Source organism: Euphorbia lathyris, chromosome 2, assembly GCF_963576675.1.
Source record: "Euphorbia lathyris chromosome 2, ddEupLath1.1, whole genome shotgun sequence".
Classification (NCBI taxonomy): domain Eukaryota; kingdom Viridiplantae; phylum Streptophyta; class Magnoliopsida; order Malpighiales; family Euphorbiaceae; genus Euphorbia; species Euphorbia lathyris.
This window is the reverse complement of record NC_088911.1, coordinates 90,977,021-90,993,913: the sequence shown is the minus strand read 5'-3', so window position 1 is coordinate 90,993,913 and position 16,893 is coordinate 90,977,021. Positions and strand designations below refer to the sequence as shown.

Genomic DNA, 16,893 nt, shown 5'->3' with positions numbered 1-16,893 from the left:
GATTATTTTTATGAGAAAAAAACAAAAATTTAGTTTTTTTTCGACACGTGGCTATCACATTTCGTTTCGGTTAGAGATTTGAGTTAACTCATGTTGACGTGTAACTCATGTCATTATTTCAATGTGTTTTAACCATTAAAATCGAAAGAGCGACCTAATTGAAATAAAACTGAAAATTTAATGATTTTATTAAAATAAATTGAAGTTGGGTGACCATTTTAAAATAACTATGTTCAATGAAACATCTAATTCGAATTTAACCATTGTAATATTTTGTTTGATTCGGTATACCGCAAGTTTTTTTTTTTTTTTTTTTCGCACTTTGTTAATTTTCCCCATTTTTGCTTCCGACCTCTTTGAAATTGCCCGCCAGCAAACGTCCGCCTTTCTCTTCACTATCATCTTTGTTCCTTGATTTCGTCTTTCCTTTACTCCTCTTTACAATACCATAACTTCAAAAGTACAGTTCACCATGCTCTCTGTGTTTTGCCTCTGGTTTAATTGACTTTGTTATCAGCTAGGTGTTTCCGGAGAAACCAGAACAATTTCGGATACTTCCACAGCGTCTGAGTATTTACTCTCTACTCCTTATTGAATTTTTTTTTTGTCCCTCTTCTTCTTATAAATCAGCAACTAAAACGGTTTTATACTTCGTTTACTCATCTTTTTACATGATTGCGTCGTCATTTCGCAAGTATTATATTGTTTGGACAGCTGTTCTAGGGTTTAGCTTCACTCTCCTCGTTTATATGGCGAGAGTTTCAGTTAAAAAAATTATACTCTTTATTTATTGCTTTGTAAGCTTACATTTATTAACTTCCATTATGTGGTTTTTGATTTCTCCCTGTTTAGGTTTTGAAGACGTGTGTCCTGGCAAGCATGGGGGACTTGCCAAGGTGAATTTTCTCTTATTTTGCATTATCTCGTTTTCAAGTTTGAAAGAAGCAATTAACAAGAAAAGGATGTTTTCTGCTTTGTTTTTTTTTTTTTTTTTTGATGAGTTTTTCTGCTTTGTTAATAATGCCAAAACAAGGAGTATAATCTTGACTTGGTTTTAGTATAGAGCAATACAAAAAGTTGTCTAAAAAGCACATTTATTTGGAGACTCACGGTATTATACAAGAAACTCTTCTTAAACTTTACTATGGTTGCATAAACCTGAACTGTTTTTAACTTGGTAGTCTTGGTTGACATCAGTGCTTGACTGCTGCAAATGTAGCCTTATCTGGAAGTAAAGACAAGTTAGCTATTTGTTGTTTGCTGCACTTAGAATTTATCTTGATATGCTTGAGTGGATTGCTAGGGAGGATATTCAAAATACGCTTCGGATACTTGTTGCAACTGATTGTCACTTGGGGTATATGGAGAAGGATGAAATACGACGGCATGATTCTTTCCAGGCATTTGAAGAAATATGCTCGATAGCTGAGCAAAAGCAGGTGTTAATACAATTTGTTGTTTTCTTCTAATTTTAGTATATTAATTCAGCTGGTCCAAAAATACCTGCTATAGCTAGTACATATATTATTTAGCAGAAGATACATGTTGAACTGTTTGCCTATCATGCACACTTTTTTTCCCTATCAATATTGTCCTCTAGGTGCTATTTTGTTTTTATCCATTTTAGTTGATGGTAGGCATGACATCTCTCCTGCATATATGTTGGTTTTAATTTTGCAGATATTGCAATTCCTTTATATCAATGTTTAAATTTAAAAAAAAAAAAAATTGTGTTGTAATGACAAGGAGCTCTGAGATGTCTAATTTAGCTTACATGGTGGATATCATTGACAAATAACTTAGACAGAACTATACACATTGAGTTTTCCCACGCACTAGCCTCTGAGTTCTATATGGTAACAGGTGGATTTCTTACTCCTTGGTGGTGATCTTTTCCATGAAAACAAGCCCTCAAGGTCGACACTGGTCAAGGCCATTGATATTCTCCGTCGCCATTGTCTCAATGATCTACCTGTGCAGTTTCAAGTTGTTAGTGACCAGACTTTGAATTTTGCAAACACGTAAGTGCATGCTTTATTTTTATAGAAAAGAGAGTTAAAGATACCTTTCTGTGGTTGTATTGTACAGTTTACCATCAACATAGCATGTAAGGTTTTGTATCCCAAGAGTTAAAGATACCTTTCTGTGGTTGTATTGTACAGTTTACCATCAACATAGCATGTAAGGTTTTGTATCCCATGCATGCACATGTAGAAACACGACTATACATGCAATGAGACATGCCTGCATATTTTTCTTTTCGAGAAACCAAAGAGGATTTCATTGAGAATACTTTTACAAATCAACTATCTGTTTTTAACAGGTTTGGCCATGTAAATTATGAAGATCCCCACTTTAATGTTGGTTTACCGGTGTTCAGTATCCATGGAAATCATGATGATCCTGCTGGAGTGGTATGGATTTATGGTACACTGATTTTTTACTTCATACAGTAGAAACAACAGATCAATTATTCTTCTACATGCTTGTTAATAGATTTATATTAGCACCTATTTGTTTTTCTTTAGCAAAATAGTAAATGAACTGCAAAGTATCTTTCTTAGTGTATAATGTTGGTGGTTCTCATAAATATCAGTTGTAATTGCAAGGGGGCAAACTTTGTTCAGGTATATTTTCCTCTTTGCTCAGCTGCCAAGAAAAAGCAAGCTGGAATCAGTGTTACTTTAATAATCTGATAAGCAATTATTTTCTAGTTGGTTGCAGATTATTAAATTAAATTCCCAATGATGAGCATTAGTACAGTATCACAACTCTTGCAATGATGGCTTATTCCTGCATTTTTAGTAATTCAAAATTATTCTTTGCGATTTTCTTGAAGAGGAACCATATTATATTTGTTATTGCCACACTTGCCCTTTATGGCGGGAGTAATGGAAATTTGGGAAACAGAAATTAGTAATTGAACTCCAAACTTGGCTTTAATTTTCTAGAGCCAAAGAAAGTAAGCGGAAATTGAATTCATAAGTAAAAGGTCCATTTAAATGTGCTGTCTGTTGCATCTGTAGCTACTTCGGAATGGAAAGTCTGTTTTTCATACATATCCAAAAATTGTCTGTATGATTTATGAAGAAAGGCTGCATTGAATAACCTTTCTTCCTCATACTTCTCCAAAGTAAAAGTCATCTGTTTTCCCTTCCATAAATTTCATTTACTTCAGTTTTCATTTAAATTTTGAGTGCAAATGATCTGGCGGGTTTTAATAAAATGCAAACCCAAACAATCCTATCACGGTTCCCCTAGTAGTGTGGCAATCATATTCTGTAGATATTCCCAGAACTGATGAAGTAATGAAACTATATCTATGAATTTTTTTTGTCTATTATATTGAGTGTTCAAATAGGATAGGTAAGATACTGATGAAGGATTGACCTTTGTGACATTTTTAGACTGTTACACTTATCTGGTCTTATATTTATCATTTATCTTTTCTAACTTACTGTGCTCTCTTTTAACAGGACAACCTTTCAGCTGTTGACATTCTTTCAGCATGCAATCTTGTAAACTATTTTGGAAAAATGGCTCTTGAAGGTTCCGGTGTTGGTCAAATCACAGTCTACCCTATCCTTATTAGGAAGGTAACTTGATAGATTGTATTAGCAGATGCATGGCATTATTTATTTCCTCTGTTCAGTTATTAGCTTTGTATGCATAACTAATATGAATTGCAGGGTTCCACATCAGTAGCTCTCTATGGTCTTGGGAACATTAGGGATGAACGGCTCAATAGAATGTTCCAGGTGCTTGGCATATGATGATTTTGCTGCTCTTTAGTTTCTGACCTGTAGAATACTAATATGTTATTTTGTTTTTATCTTACTTCAGACACCACATGCAGTGCAATGGATGAGACCTGAGCCTCAAGAAGGGTGTGAACTCTCTGACTGGTTCAACATTCTGGTACTTCATCAGAACAGGTTGTGTTTTACTGAAAGTTTGTGCTTGTGCAATTGGGAGTCTGTTTGCATGTGTGCTTGCCACTTTTATATCAAAGATTGTGTTGAACCTTGCTGATAAAGAGACAGGGAGAGAGAAAGAGAGGCGGGGACAGAGAGACACTTATTTAATTTCATGAAACCTGGTGTCTTTTTTATATAGGATACTCTTTTGAGTTATATCTTAATATGTAAATGTGTCTGAGTTTGGAATCTTACGTCTTATTTTGGTTTCCAGAGTGAAGGCAAATCCAAAAAATGCAATAAACGAGCACTTTCTACCAAGATTTCTGGACTTCATAGTGTGGGGGCATGAACATGAATGTTTAATAGATCCTCAGGTGTCAATAACATATTTTTCCAACTACTTGAAAATTAATCTGTGGCGTGACTGAATTGAAGATGTATTTTGTTTTTAAGGAAATTCCTGGAATGGGATTCCACATCACTCAACCGGGTTCTTCAGTTGCAACGTCACTTATTGATGGAGAATCAAAGCCAAAACATGTGCTGCTTCTAGAAATTAAGGTAGAAGCCGAAGACTAAAAACCTTTTTGTTAATTTTAGGAATATCTTGTACATATATATGTATGTATGTATTCCTCTTAAGTTAAATATATTCATGTACTCTTTCAGATTACATGGTATCCCATGTATTTCTTTGTATTTACAGCTATTAAATGCAATGTTTATGCCTCATGTTGATAACCAGCTTCTTTATGCTGCTATTTGCATAGGGAAATCAATATCGCCCAACCAAGATACCTTTGACTTCAGTGAGACCTTTTGAATATGCGGAGGTATCCTAGCAATGGTCTTTATTATTATTATTATTAGTGTGAAAGAACTTTTCATTGTTTACTGGGTTTCATGTTGTAGGTTTCACTAAAGGATGAAGCTGACGTTGATCCCAATGATCATAATTCAATTCTTGAACATTTGGATAAAATGGTATTTTCTTGTTTGAGCTTAATTCTTATAGTTATGAAGGTTCTTCTTCATTATTGAACATATTCTAAGATTTTTTTTTTTTGTTTTTTGATTTTGTAGGTTAGTGGTCTGATAGAGAAATCTACTAGAAAGGCTGTTAGCAGATCGGAGCTCAAACTTCCACTAGTTCGAATAAAGGTAACATCCATTTGAGCATATAACATCCATTTGAGCATATCTTGCATTTGTTAAATTTTTATTGGATTTGAGACATCTTTGAAGCAACCAGTGAATGCTCTATCTTGTTATATTAAGTGTTCTCTATCATTTTTAGATCAGAAAACATGTCCATAGATTTTCAACTAAATATTTTGCAGAGGACAGAGGTTTGAATGCTAGAGGTAGAAATTACAGATGTTACTTGCATTGCCTTTAGGCTTATTAGAAAACATAGTATCCTGCTTAAAAACTTACTGAGAGTTTTAGAACTTCTGTCATCAATTTTAAAATAATAGTTTGACTTTTCTTGCAAGTTTGACTTTCTGGATGGTAATATATGTTTACTGAGTGGGAAAACTGTAACATTTATGTCTATACTACCCAATAGCATTGATATATTCAGTTGTTGATTGGTTTGGCAGGTAGACTACTCTGGATTTATGACTATAAATCCTCAAAGGTTTGGGCAGAAGTATGTAGGAAAGGTATTTCCTGTCCATTACATATTCTGATAACAAGAAGTTTACTCTGTTATCACTTGTCGAATAAAAGTATGACTTTGTCTCTTATCTTGATTTTTCAGGTTGCTAATCCTCAAGACATTCTTATATTCTCGAAGACCTCCAGGAAGGGTCAGGGACATGGTAACTTGAATCCAATATTTGATCTTTTTCCATTTACAATATTTGGACCGTCTGCATTTGCATGGATTCTACAATATGTTTGTGTGCTTCATTGAGCCTTTTAGGTGTTTCTGTTTGTACACTGGTGAGATTGCATGCAATGGATATATGTTATGGCGCAAGTACTTAAAGTTGCATCTTCGAAAAATCAGCAGTCCAAAGACTTTTAGTCATCCCTAGGATTAAGACAGAGAAAAAAAAACAGAAAGGAAATTCCTTAAAGTTAGTAATCCTTCAAAAATTCCATGTGTCTGTGCATGCATCCCGAAAGCAGCTTAGTGATACGCATATTGAGAAATTTATAAATGCTATAAAAGAGGGGATTACTTCCCTTTCTTTCTTGCGTGAAGCATAATTTTCAGGTTTCATCTTGTCTCATAAACAGACATTTTTTATGTGTTACCAATGTTTTCCTTTTCAATTTCCTATTTTGGTCAGTAATAAACAGTGTTGCATTAAAATATGATGCTATAACATAATTCTATCTTTCTTGGGTTACTTGCAGCTAAAATTGACGATTCTGAACGTCTTCGTCCAGAAGAGTTAAATCAACAAAACATAGAAGCATTGGTGGCTGAAAGTAACCTGGTACTCACCATCAAATCCTACATGATTTTGATTCGTTTTTTTGATAGAGAGCGACCTAAGCCCAATTGTTTCAATTACGTGTCCCATCATAATTTGAATCAATCGGGCTTAGGCCGCTCTCTATCAGTTTATATCTCATAGTTACTGCTTCACTTTGGTGTTCATTAAAAAGTTTTAGACATATCTGGATATTTTTGACTTTTCAGATAATTTGTTTGGCAGCTAGGTAGGTTCAAATGTCTGATAAGCTGTTATTTTCCAGCTTCAGAAGGATGTGTTTGCTGATTGTATTTGTTTCACGAATATATTTGGTTACTATTAAATTGAATGTGGAAGATGCTGGAAATGGGGTAGAAGCAGGATATCCATTTGGTCCCATTATATATTTGAGTTTAACTCCCTATTATGATGCCTATCTTGCAGAAGATGGAGATTCTTCCTGTCAATGATCTGGATGTTGCACTCCACAATTTTGTTAATAAAGATGACAAACTGGCATTCTATTCTTGTCTGCAGTACAATCTTCAAGAAACACGTGTGAGTATTTTATTCCATTTTCCCTATTTTGGAAGCAATTTTTTGATTGATGGCCACTTCTGTTGTCTGTGATTATATTTTATATTCAGATCATTTATCTGTGCATCATTGTTCTTTGGATTTTATATATATTGTGCATGGTTACCTTTCTCAAGTTGAGAGTTGGCATTATCTTTTTCTTTTCTAATTTATTTATTTATTATTATTACGTTGTTTGGGTCCTTTCGTCTTGATAATTACCATTGACTATTTTCTCTTCTGCAGAATAAAATTGCAAAGGATTCAGATGTAAAAAAGTTTGAAGAGGAGGATGTCATTCTTAAAGTCGGGGAATGTTTGGAGGCAAGAAGCTTGAACTTTTCATATTTGTCTTTTAATTGGTATGACTAGCACTGATTATTAACCACATTCCCCTGGAAGCTTCCTGAGAAATGAGATTTTTTCATCTAATGTTTACCTGTGTACAATTGTTAGATTTCTGCAATTATGAATTTGTGTTTTGAGCTTGGCATCTGCTACAGTTGTTTTATTTGCTTCTTTATAAAACCAATTGAAGATTATTAGACTATGTATTTAGTTATTATTCTCTGTATTATTTATCTCTAGCCTAGAATATAGGATAAGCTGTTAATTATAGTTGTTCACCTAGAATGAACTGTATCCTGTATAAATACTGAACTTCACATTAATAACAATCACTGAGAATCATATTGTTACATGGTATCAGAGGCCTAAACCTAACCCTAATCCTCTCTCTCTCTCCTACCTTCACCGAAACACTATCTCTCTTCTCCAATATACGGCCGCCGCCGCCGTCCCAGATTCCGGCCACCATCTCCACCGATCCAGCCAAACCGAAACACAATCCCTCTCCTCCCATCACCGATCATGAGTACCAACACGGTAAACTCCACCGCCGGAACACCACCAAACACAAACTCGAACCTCAACAACACAAACTCAACCCTTAGCATCACAGACACAAACCCTAATCACCATCCCTCCCTCACCGTATCCAACATATCTACCTTCATCAAAATAACCCTCGACATAGAAAAGGGACATTATCCTACTTGGGCGGCTCTATTCAAACTCCATGCCACGGCATTTCAGGTCCTGGACCACATACTTCCTCCCTCACCCACAGACCCTTCCGCTGATACTCTCAAACAATCCAATCCTGCTCTCTGGACTCGTATTGATGCTGTTGTTCTTCAATGGATCTATAACACCATCTCCCTTGACCTTCTACATACTATTATTGTAGCCGACTCCACAGCCGCCGGGGCCTGGAGCCGTCTTCAGGAGATTTTCTCAGACAACAAAAATTCCCGGGCTCTATTTCTTCAACAAGAGTTCTCCAAAACCAAACTCAGTGACTATTCTGACATCTCCACATACAGTCAGCACCTCAAATCCCTGTCTGATCAATTATCAAATGTGGATTGCCCGGTTACCAATGATCAGATGGTGCTACAGCTTATATCCGGTTTGACTGATGCGTATGATACTGTCGGCACTCAAATTAGACATGGGGATCCCCTTCCCACTTTTCAGAGAGCTCGATCCATGCTGATTCTGGAGGAAACAGCTTGTGCCCGTAAGATTCTCCCTCCGTCCGAATCCGTTGCATTGACTGTGTCGTCTGGTGACACTGCTATTGCGCCGCCGCAATACTCATCTTCCCGACCTGCGCACCATCGCGGCTCCTCCTCTTACCGCGGAGGTCGACACGGTGGCCGTCCGTATCGTGGCAGAGGTGGTCGACATCATCATCGGTCGTCTCAGCCTCCACATTATCGCCCTGCTCCTATTGCTCCTTGGGGATATACCTACCCTTGGGCACCACCGCAACAATGGGCATCTCCTCCCTGCCCTTATCCTACATCAGGCAGACAACCGTCAGGGTCTGGTATTTTGGGGCCTCGTCCCCCTATGCAGCAAGCACATCTTAATATGGAAGCATCATCATATGTGCCTACTGACATTGCGGAAGCCATGCACACCATGACAATAGCTCCACCTTCTGATCAATGGCACATGGACACCGGAGCTACCTCACACATGACAGCCGACAAAGGTACACTCACCTCTTATTTTAATTCGAGCCTCAATGAAAATATCATTGTCGGTAATGGTCATTGTATGCCTGTTTGTGGATTTGGTAATGCAGTTTTAGCTTCTAAACATCACCCTTTAAAGTTAACCAATGTTTTGCATGCACCTCATCTTATCAAAAATCTTATTTCCGTCCGTCAATTTACTAAAGATAACCAAGTTTCTGTGGAATTTGATCCCTTCGGTTTTTCTGTGAAGGATTTACAGACGGGCACTATTATCATGAGATGTAAAAGTTCCGGCGCTCTGTATCCAGTCACCTCTAGCTCCCACAATTCACGTCGTCTCCATCTGTCTTTACTGCTTTGTCTTCCGCCGTTTGGCATCATAGATTAGGACATCCAGGGCCTCCTGTTTTGAACGCCCTGGTCAATAAAAATTTGATTCCTTGTAATAAAGTTAAGGTTGATTCTGTTTGTTCTTCTTGTATTAATGGAAAACAAGTAAAATTACCTTTTCGGTCCTCGAACAATTTTGCATGTATGCCCTTTGATTTAATTCATAGTGATATCTGGACTTCACCCGTCCTTAGCTCAGGTGGTCATCGGTTTTATGTATTATTTCTCGACTCTTACACCAATTTTTTATGGACCTTTCCGCTAGCTCACAAATCACAAGTCTACTCTGTCTTTCTTATTTTTCGGTCCTATGTCAGAACTCAATTTGAAAGAGAAATTAAAGTTTTTCAATGTGACAATGGGGGTGAATTCAATAATAATTCTTTCAAACAATTCTGTCAAACTAACGGCATGCAATTCCGGTTCTCATGTCCGTACACCTCACCCCAAAATGGAAAATCAGAACGCACCATTCGCACTATTAATAATCTGATTAGAACAGTCATGCATCATGCTTCCATCCCTCTTAAATTCTGGCACCACGCTCTCGATTTAGCCACTTATCTTCTCAATATATATCCGCACAGAGTTCTAGGATATCAATCACCAACTAAAATTCTATATCACCAGGAACCTAGTTACTCTCACTTGCGCGTCTTCGGATGCCTTTGTTTCCCTCTAATTCCATCCCAAACTCGAAATAAGCTTGAATCTCGTTCTTTTCCATGTGTATTTTTAGGATATCCATCCAATCATAGGGGCTATAAGTGTCTGGACACGTCTAAAAATAAAATAATCATCTCCCGACATGTTATCTTTGACGAATCGAACTTTCCGTTTTCCACCGCACCTAAAAGTTGCGATCCCTCCCCTTCACTTCCTCCTGCGTCGGACAGCAACTTCCTACCCGCTGTCCATTTCCGCAATCCCTCACCTCGTCGCCCCTCCGTCAGCCTCGAGTCAGTCGTAGTTCCAAGACCCATCGCGTCCTCATCTCCTGTTGCGTCGAAACAATCACCGTCGTCCACCCCTATATCCAGTCGCGCCAATCAGTCCGTGTCACCTGCTGTTCCGTCGAGTCTCACCACTCCGTCACCGTCATCTCCGGTCTCGTCCCATAATTTCAGTCCTTCCGAGTCGTCGTCTGCGCGCACAGCGCAATTACAAACCTCTGAGTCCGTATCATCTTCCACATCCTCCTCTACTGCACCACAAACACAGTCTGATACTTCTGTCGTTTCCCCTCAAATACAGGTTCCTAATACTCACAAAATGACCACAAGGGCCCAACATGGAATCCACAAACCCCGTCGAATGTTAAATCTCTCTGTCTTAACCAATTCTCCCATATCTCCTATTCCTAAAACACCTTCTCTTGCATTAAGTGATCCAAACTGGATACAAGCCATGACTGATGAATTTGAGGCTCTTATTCAAAATAAGACGTGGGTACTTGTACCCCGTCCTAAATGTGCTAATATTATTCGTAGTTGGTGGATTTTCAGGCACAAAACGAAGTCAGATGGCTCCTTTGAGCGATATAAAGCAAGATTGGTTGGCAATGGTTCAGGACAGTTGCCAGGGATTGATTGTGGTGAAACATTTAGCCCTGTGGTTAAACCAGCTACTATTAGTGCTGTCCTCAGCATAGCTCTGTCTAAAAATTGGAAAATTCGGCAATTGGACGTCAAAAATGCATTCTTGCATGGGGACCTTCACGAAACAGTATACATGCATCAACCATTGGGGTTCCGGGATCCCAAGTATCCTGATCATGTCTGTCTGCTGCAAAAATCCTTGTATGGCCTTAAACAGGCTCCTCGGGCCTGGTATCAACGATTTGCTAATTTTGTCATCAAAATCGGTTTCTCCAATAGCATATCTGACAGCTCTCTATTTGTCTACAAACAAGGATCTGACATGGCCTACCTTCTTCTGTATGTTGATGATATAGTGCTAATAACCTCTTCTGACAAACTTCAGGCTTCCATAATGTCCCAATTGAGCTCCGAATTTGCAATGAAAGACTTGGGTCCCCTACATTACTTCTTGGGAATATCAGTAACTCACTCTCCAGGGTCACTATTCCTCTCTCAGCGGAAGTATGCTTCCGAAATTATTGACAAAGCCGGACTCAGCTCTTGCAATTCGGCCACCACCCCAGTGGACACCAAGCAAAAGTTAAGTATCTCTTCTGGTTCTGCTTACCATGATCCTACTGAATATAGAAGATTGGCTGGTGCACTTCAGTATCTTACTCTTACCCGACCTGACATCTCATACGCGGTTCAACAAGTCTGCCTGTTCATGCACAACCCCAAAACAACACACATGGCTGCCCTTAAACGCATTCTCAGGTATGTTAAAGGCACTATTGAGTTTGGGCTCACACTCCTAGCATCTCCTCTCAGTCAATTGGTTTCATATACGGATGCCGATTGGGCAGGCTGTCCCGACACTCGCCGTTCAACATCAGGCTACTGTGTATTCCTAGGAGACAACCTAGTCTCGTGGTCCGCGAAGAGACAGCCAACGCTGTCCCGTTCCAGCGCAGAGGCCGAATATCGCGGCGTTGCCAATGTTGTGTCTGAGACATGCTGGATCCGCAATCTCCTATTAGAACTTGGCTGTCCAATTCAGAAATCCTCCCTAGTGTACTGTGACAACATCAGCGCAGTCTATCTGACAGGCAACCCGGTTCAACACCACCGCACTAAGCATGTGCAAATGGATATTCATTTTGTCCGAGAACGAGTTGCCAAAGGAGAGGTCCGTGTCCTTCACGTGTCCTCTCGTTACCAAATCGCTGACATCTTCACCAAAGGTCTACCGTCGACACTGTTTGAGGATTTTCGAAATAGTCTCAACGTTCGCCCTCCGAACCTTAAGACTACGGGGTGTATTAGACTATGTATTTAGTTATTATTCTCTGTATTATTTATCTCTAGCCTAGAATATAGGATAAACTGTTAATTATAGTTGTTCACCTAGAATGAACTGTATCCTGTATAAATACTGAACTTCACTTTAATAACAATCACTGAGAATCATATTGTTACAAAGATGTCAAGGGTTTGTTTTTGTTTTTATTTTTATTTTTTATTTTGGGGTGGGTGGCATGTATGTGCCTTGAATGCAGTAATATTACGAAATTTAAACAGCAGTGACACTGCAGCTGACATGGTACTAGTTAAAGCCCGGTATGCATGTAAGTAAACGTCACCATTGTTTATTGATGTAACTGGACACATTTGTTGCAGGAACGTGTTAAGGAAAGGTCTATGTCCAAGGATGCTCCACAATCAACATCTGGTGCCCCTTCCATGGAGGTTATTGATTTGCATTTTGCAATCTTCCTTTTCTTTATTCCGTTAGGATCTAAGCATGTCTCTTCTTTCTATGTATTCGTTGAAGTTGAACTAGCTACATGGAACCATTATCAGCTACCTGAGCTCCTATTATCAATTTTATGTAGGATTTTAGAAGCTCAAGTGCCACAGCAATTGGAAGTGCTATTTCTTTTAGCGACGATGAGGACACAGCACAGGTATTTGGTTCAAGAGCATCTGGTAAAAACCAGAAAGGATCGAGAGTATCTTCTAGGTCTTCTCGTGATGCTTCAGAAGCGGGTAGGGGTAAAACTTCTACAAGAGGGAGGGGCAGGGGTAGGGGCAGAGGTTCGACTAGCTTGAAGCAAACAACTCTGGATGCAACTCTTGGGTTTCGCCAGTCTCAAAGGTTTGTTCTGTTAGAAATGACTAATTGCATAGCTGCTATAACAAATATAAACCGTCTTGTTATATAACTAGGGAAGACCATTCGGTTTGGGTAATCGAACTGTTGGTTAACCTATCCGAAAATAGAAAATAGAAGAATTATGGAAACCAAAACGAACTGAAGATACTAGAAAACTGAAAATAACTGAACTGATTTTATTCGGTTCGGACCGAACTAACCAAAATGAATTACTATTTTCTTTTTCATTTTTATTCATGTTAAAAAAACAAACAATAAAATAAATAAATCAAATTCAATTAACAAAACAGATATTTTCTACAAATAATATATAAAAGATAACTATAATTTATGAATAAATAAGCGTGGAAGTCGGTAATTTTTGTACTCCACAACTGAACCAAAAACCAAAACCAAAATCAAAATCAAAATTTTACTAAAATGAAATCCAAATCGAATCAGAAAAATAACTTGAACCAAAGTTTTTACCGGTTCGGGTTCGGTTCTATAATCTGTATAAACAAACTATGATCTTCCCGATATATATCACAACTTTATCTAAATGAACTTATAGACTGGCTACGTGTTTATAGTATGAATAAATGTTCAAAGTAGCTCATAGTTCAATATCTTGTAAAATATTTTGAGTTTTACAACCCACCTCTATTTGGTTAATAATTTTGGTGGCTGGGGAGACTGAAAATGCAGCATAGTAGGTAGCTTCCTATCTCTCAACTGCTGTGCAATGTGGAAGAAATGAAACATCTTCTAATCTTATTTCCTCAAGTTGTTAAAAGAATGCATATAATAGAATGTGGGAATGCTCATAATCATATTCTTCTTTCTCAACTTATGGTGTTGCAGATCTGCTTCAGTTGTTGCAACTGCTGCTGTTAGAAGCGCTGTCAATGAGGATGAAAATGTGGATTCTGCTTCGAGTGAAGATGCTGAGAATAATATAATTAATGAGGTTGAAGACAGTTCGGTATGGGCTTATATTTCCATAAGTTTATGAATCATGCCACTTTTGGCCATTTATCGTTTTTCCTGTGTTAAATTGAAGTTGTTATCATATGGATATGGTACTGTATAGCTATGAAATATCAAAATCGATAGCCTATCATGTAGTACACCTTGCTGTACAAACAACTCTTACAGAAAAAGAAAAAGCCATCGGCCGGTTATAGTATCCCTGAAATTAACTTCTGGCAACTACTGTTACACCTTTGAATTTAGCATTAAATGAAACCATTGTTAGGGAGGACCACCTAACTGCATTAGTTTGTATCAACGTTGTATATCTACCGCTTTAGTGCAGAGACTCCAGATTTTCTTCTGCTTTGAATGGAATGAGTTGACATGAAATTGGATGTGTAAAAGTAAAGTCCATGTAATAAAATTTGTTCTTTTGAAGGATGACGGTGAAGGTCTTCAAGGCAAAGGACGCAAAAGAGCTGCTACTAGGGGAAGAGGTAGAGGTGCCATAGCATCAAAGCGGGGAAAGAAAGCGGATAACTCAACAATGAGATTGCTTATGGGCAAGGATGATGACGATGATGATGATGATGATGCGGGAAAGAGATTAAACAAGTCACAAACTCGGGTAGGTGATGCTTTATTTGTGTAGTCATGTGTGCATATTACAACTCCTATTACATATGTAAACATAAATAGTAGTACTTTATATTCTACCACTTTAAAGTTGGACTTGAAAATGACCGTTCTTATTACAGGTAACGCGGAATTATGGATCTTTACGAAGGTAGTGACAAGCATCTTTCCTTCCTGGTCCATTACCTTGTGTGCTGTGATCAGGCATATGGAACTGTTTGTCAGACTAATTTTGCTGAGTGAATACATGATTTAAGTTTTATTTTCTACTTTTGAGGAAGTATATAAAAAAATTTGTGGAGTTTATTACCATGTACAGTATTGAGGTTATATAGAAAAGAAGTGGCAAATTAAATTAGGGATCATCTGCTCAGTTTGCAGACAGTATTTCCATTTAAGCGAGTTCCTAAACTGTAAATGGGTGCTACTGGTATGTAATGTAATTTTAGCATATGCTAAACACATGGCTTAGAATTCATTGAATCAGAGTAGAGTTGTATTTGTCCAAAATGATTTAGAGTACATGACTATTTAATTATGCATTGCTCTGTTTCAATTTATCTACACCGGATGCTTTTGTCTCTCTATGTAAATTAAGAGCAGATATGTAAAAGGTTTGATTAAACTGTGGGTTGCTAAGTCCGAAGAACCTTGATGAGTGAAATGGAGAGGAAAGCAGGTCACAAGTATAATACCCTGTTTGATAACCCAAAAAAAAAAAAAATGTTAATTACAAAATTGGCTCAAAAAGCTTTAGATATTGTTGATAAAACTTAAATTTTAAATTTTAATGGTTGAAAAAATAAATTCTGAATTATATTGAATTTAAAAATATTGGTTCAATTTAAAATTTTAAGTTATAAAAGTTAAATTTTTTTATTTAGCAGAATGAATGATTGTGTGACGTAACTGAAATATTTAAATTGTGTTATTAAACAAATTTACAATTAATAAGTACTTAATGTATTTTAAATGTTGAAAGTCGTTATCAATGGATACAAATAATTTTCACCTGGTCAGTGATTGACCAAGTGAAGTTGGTCCGTCACCGTTAGATTTAAATTTATTAAAAATTCTATGGTAAAGATTAAAACTATCGTAAGGTTTAGATTCACAACTCCTAGATCTAATGGTGATTTTGGTTAGTCATTGTTCTGATGATAGTCAATCTAAAAAAGCCTAGAATGAACATCCTTATAGAAACTACTCTTAATGCTGAAAAAATTAATTTAATAAAGAATCGTCTTGGTTATATTGATGCTACTATGGTGTACTAATCGTTGTTAAAGGCACGCCTCACTCAATGTAACACCCTAGCTAATACCATGTAAATATTGTCCGCTTTGGCTCAAATCCAACATCTTGAGCCTCACGGCTTTAAAACGCGTATGCATGTATTGGATTCACATCTCACTAATAAGCTCCAATCACTCCCTCTCCATTTCCGATGTGGGATTCAGTTCATTCATACCCATTGCCATCTCATAACTCAGACCTTCTATCTCGACACCACTCACTCTGGACCGGGTCGTTACACTCAAGGCTCAAGGTTTTGAGCCTTGAATGCAAAAAGTGAGACGTGGTACCAAATGCCCTCGTCTTGCGTGTCTCGCTTCTCGGAGCCTGAATCAAGGAGGATCTGAGGGTTTTCACTAGAGTTTTTTTTTTTTTAAATTTTTGTTTTCAATAAAATAAAAATTTGATAAAGCTCGACTACTAATCTAATTCAAATAAGATTAATATTAACCTTGATTCAAATAAAAACATCAAGAGTAAATATAGAAAGAATATAAAGGAATTAAGAGCAGTCAACAACTATTTGTCATACATGACTTATATATTTTATTTCATTTTATGCTCCTTATGTTCGAGAAAGGCACGCGTCTCACCTTGCGCCTAGAACCCCTCAATGCCTTAGCGCACCTTGCGACTTTAACAAAAATGGGTATACTTAACCGAAATCGTAGACATTTAAGTTGGGTTATTTTTGGGGTTTCACTAAAGATCACAATGATATCTTATCATTAAGGGATGGAGACCTCATCCAAATTGGCTTTTCAGATGGTTCAGAGCTTCTCAGGGTAACCTCTACTCAGGATTTGTCTACTTTTGATATCTTATTATAGATGATTGTAAAATTATACTTGGCAAAATTTTCTTATTATTTTGTGCAACGTTAGT

At 37.4% G+C, this 16,893-nt stretch overlaps 2 protein-coding genes across 5 annotated transcripts; both read left to right on the top strand.

Annotated features, from left to right (window-relative positions):
- Positions 1-323: 323 nt before the first annotated feature.
- Positions 324-15,250, top strand: LOC136218934 (double-strand break repair protein MRE11). 4 transcript variants are annotated; one of them, XM_066006115.1, is made up of 23 exons: positions 324-570; positions 853-896; positions 1,304-1,439; positions 1,864-2,021; positions 2,324-2,414; positions 3,477-3,596; positions 3,690-3,758; positions 3,844-3,935; positions 4,192-4,294; positions 4,374-4,481; positions 4,691-4,753; positions 4,833-4,904; positions 5,004-5,081; positions 5,525-5,587; positions 5,686-5,746; positions 6,291-6,373; positions 6,797-6,910; positions 7,175-7,252; positions 12,627-12,695; positions 12,842-13,104; positions 13,966-14,086; positions 14,516-14,704; positions 14,835-15,250. In XM_066006115.1, the coding sequence occupies exons 2-23, from the start codon at positions 880-882 to the stop codon at positions 14,865-14,867; spliced, it is 2,181 nt and encodes a 726-aa protein (XP_065862187.1). In that variant the 5' UTR covers positions 324-570; positions 853-879; the 3' UTR covers positions 14,868-15,250. The 4 variants fall into 4 exon arrangements, with proteins under 4 accessions (XP_065862187.1, XP_065862188.1, XP_065862186.1 ...); XM_066006116.1 differs by lacking the exons at positions 324-570; positions 853-896 and having other exon boundaries at positions 1,269-1,439; positions 13,966-14,071; XM_066006114.1 differs by lacking the exons at positions 324-570; positions 853-896 and having other exon boundaries at positions 1,269-1,439.
- On the top strand, positions 7,799-9,360 carry LOC136218935 (uncharacterized). Its single transcript, XM_066006118.1, has 2 exons — positions 7,799-8,990; positions 9,227-9,360. Exons 1-2 carry the CDS (start codon positions 7,799-7,801, stop codon positions 9,259-9,261), a joined length of 1,227 nt encoding a protein of 408 aa, XP_065862190.1. The 3' UTR covers positions 9,262-9,360.
- Positions 15,251-16,893: the final 1,643 nt, after the last annotated feature.

Excerpts from the sequence above, each read along its gene's own strand:
- LOC136218934 (XM_066006114.1), top strand. The coding sequence starts at position 1,284 with ATGCTTGAGTGGATTGCTAGGGAGGATATTCAAAATACGCTTCGGATA. Across the intron at positions 3,936-4,191 it reads CTGGTACTTCATCAGAACAG|AGTGAAGGCAAATCCAAAAA; the intron begins GTTGTGTTTTAC and ends TTTGGTTTCCAG. Across the intron at positions 4,482-4,690 it reads TGCTGCTTCTAGAAATTAAG|GGAAATCAATATCGCCCAAC; the intron begins GTAGAAGCCGAA and ends CTATTTGCATAG.
- LOC136218935 (XM_066006118.1), top strand. The coding sequence starts at position 7,799 with ATGAGTACCAACACGGTAAACTCCACCGCCGGAACACCACCAAACACA. Across the intron at positions 8,991-9,226 it reads ACACATGACAGCCGACAAAG|GATTTACAGACGGGCACTAT; the intron begins GTACACTCACCT and ends TTTTCTGTGAAG.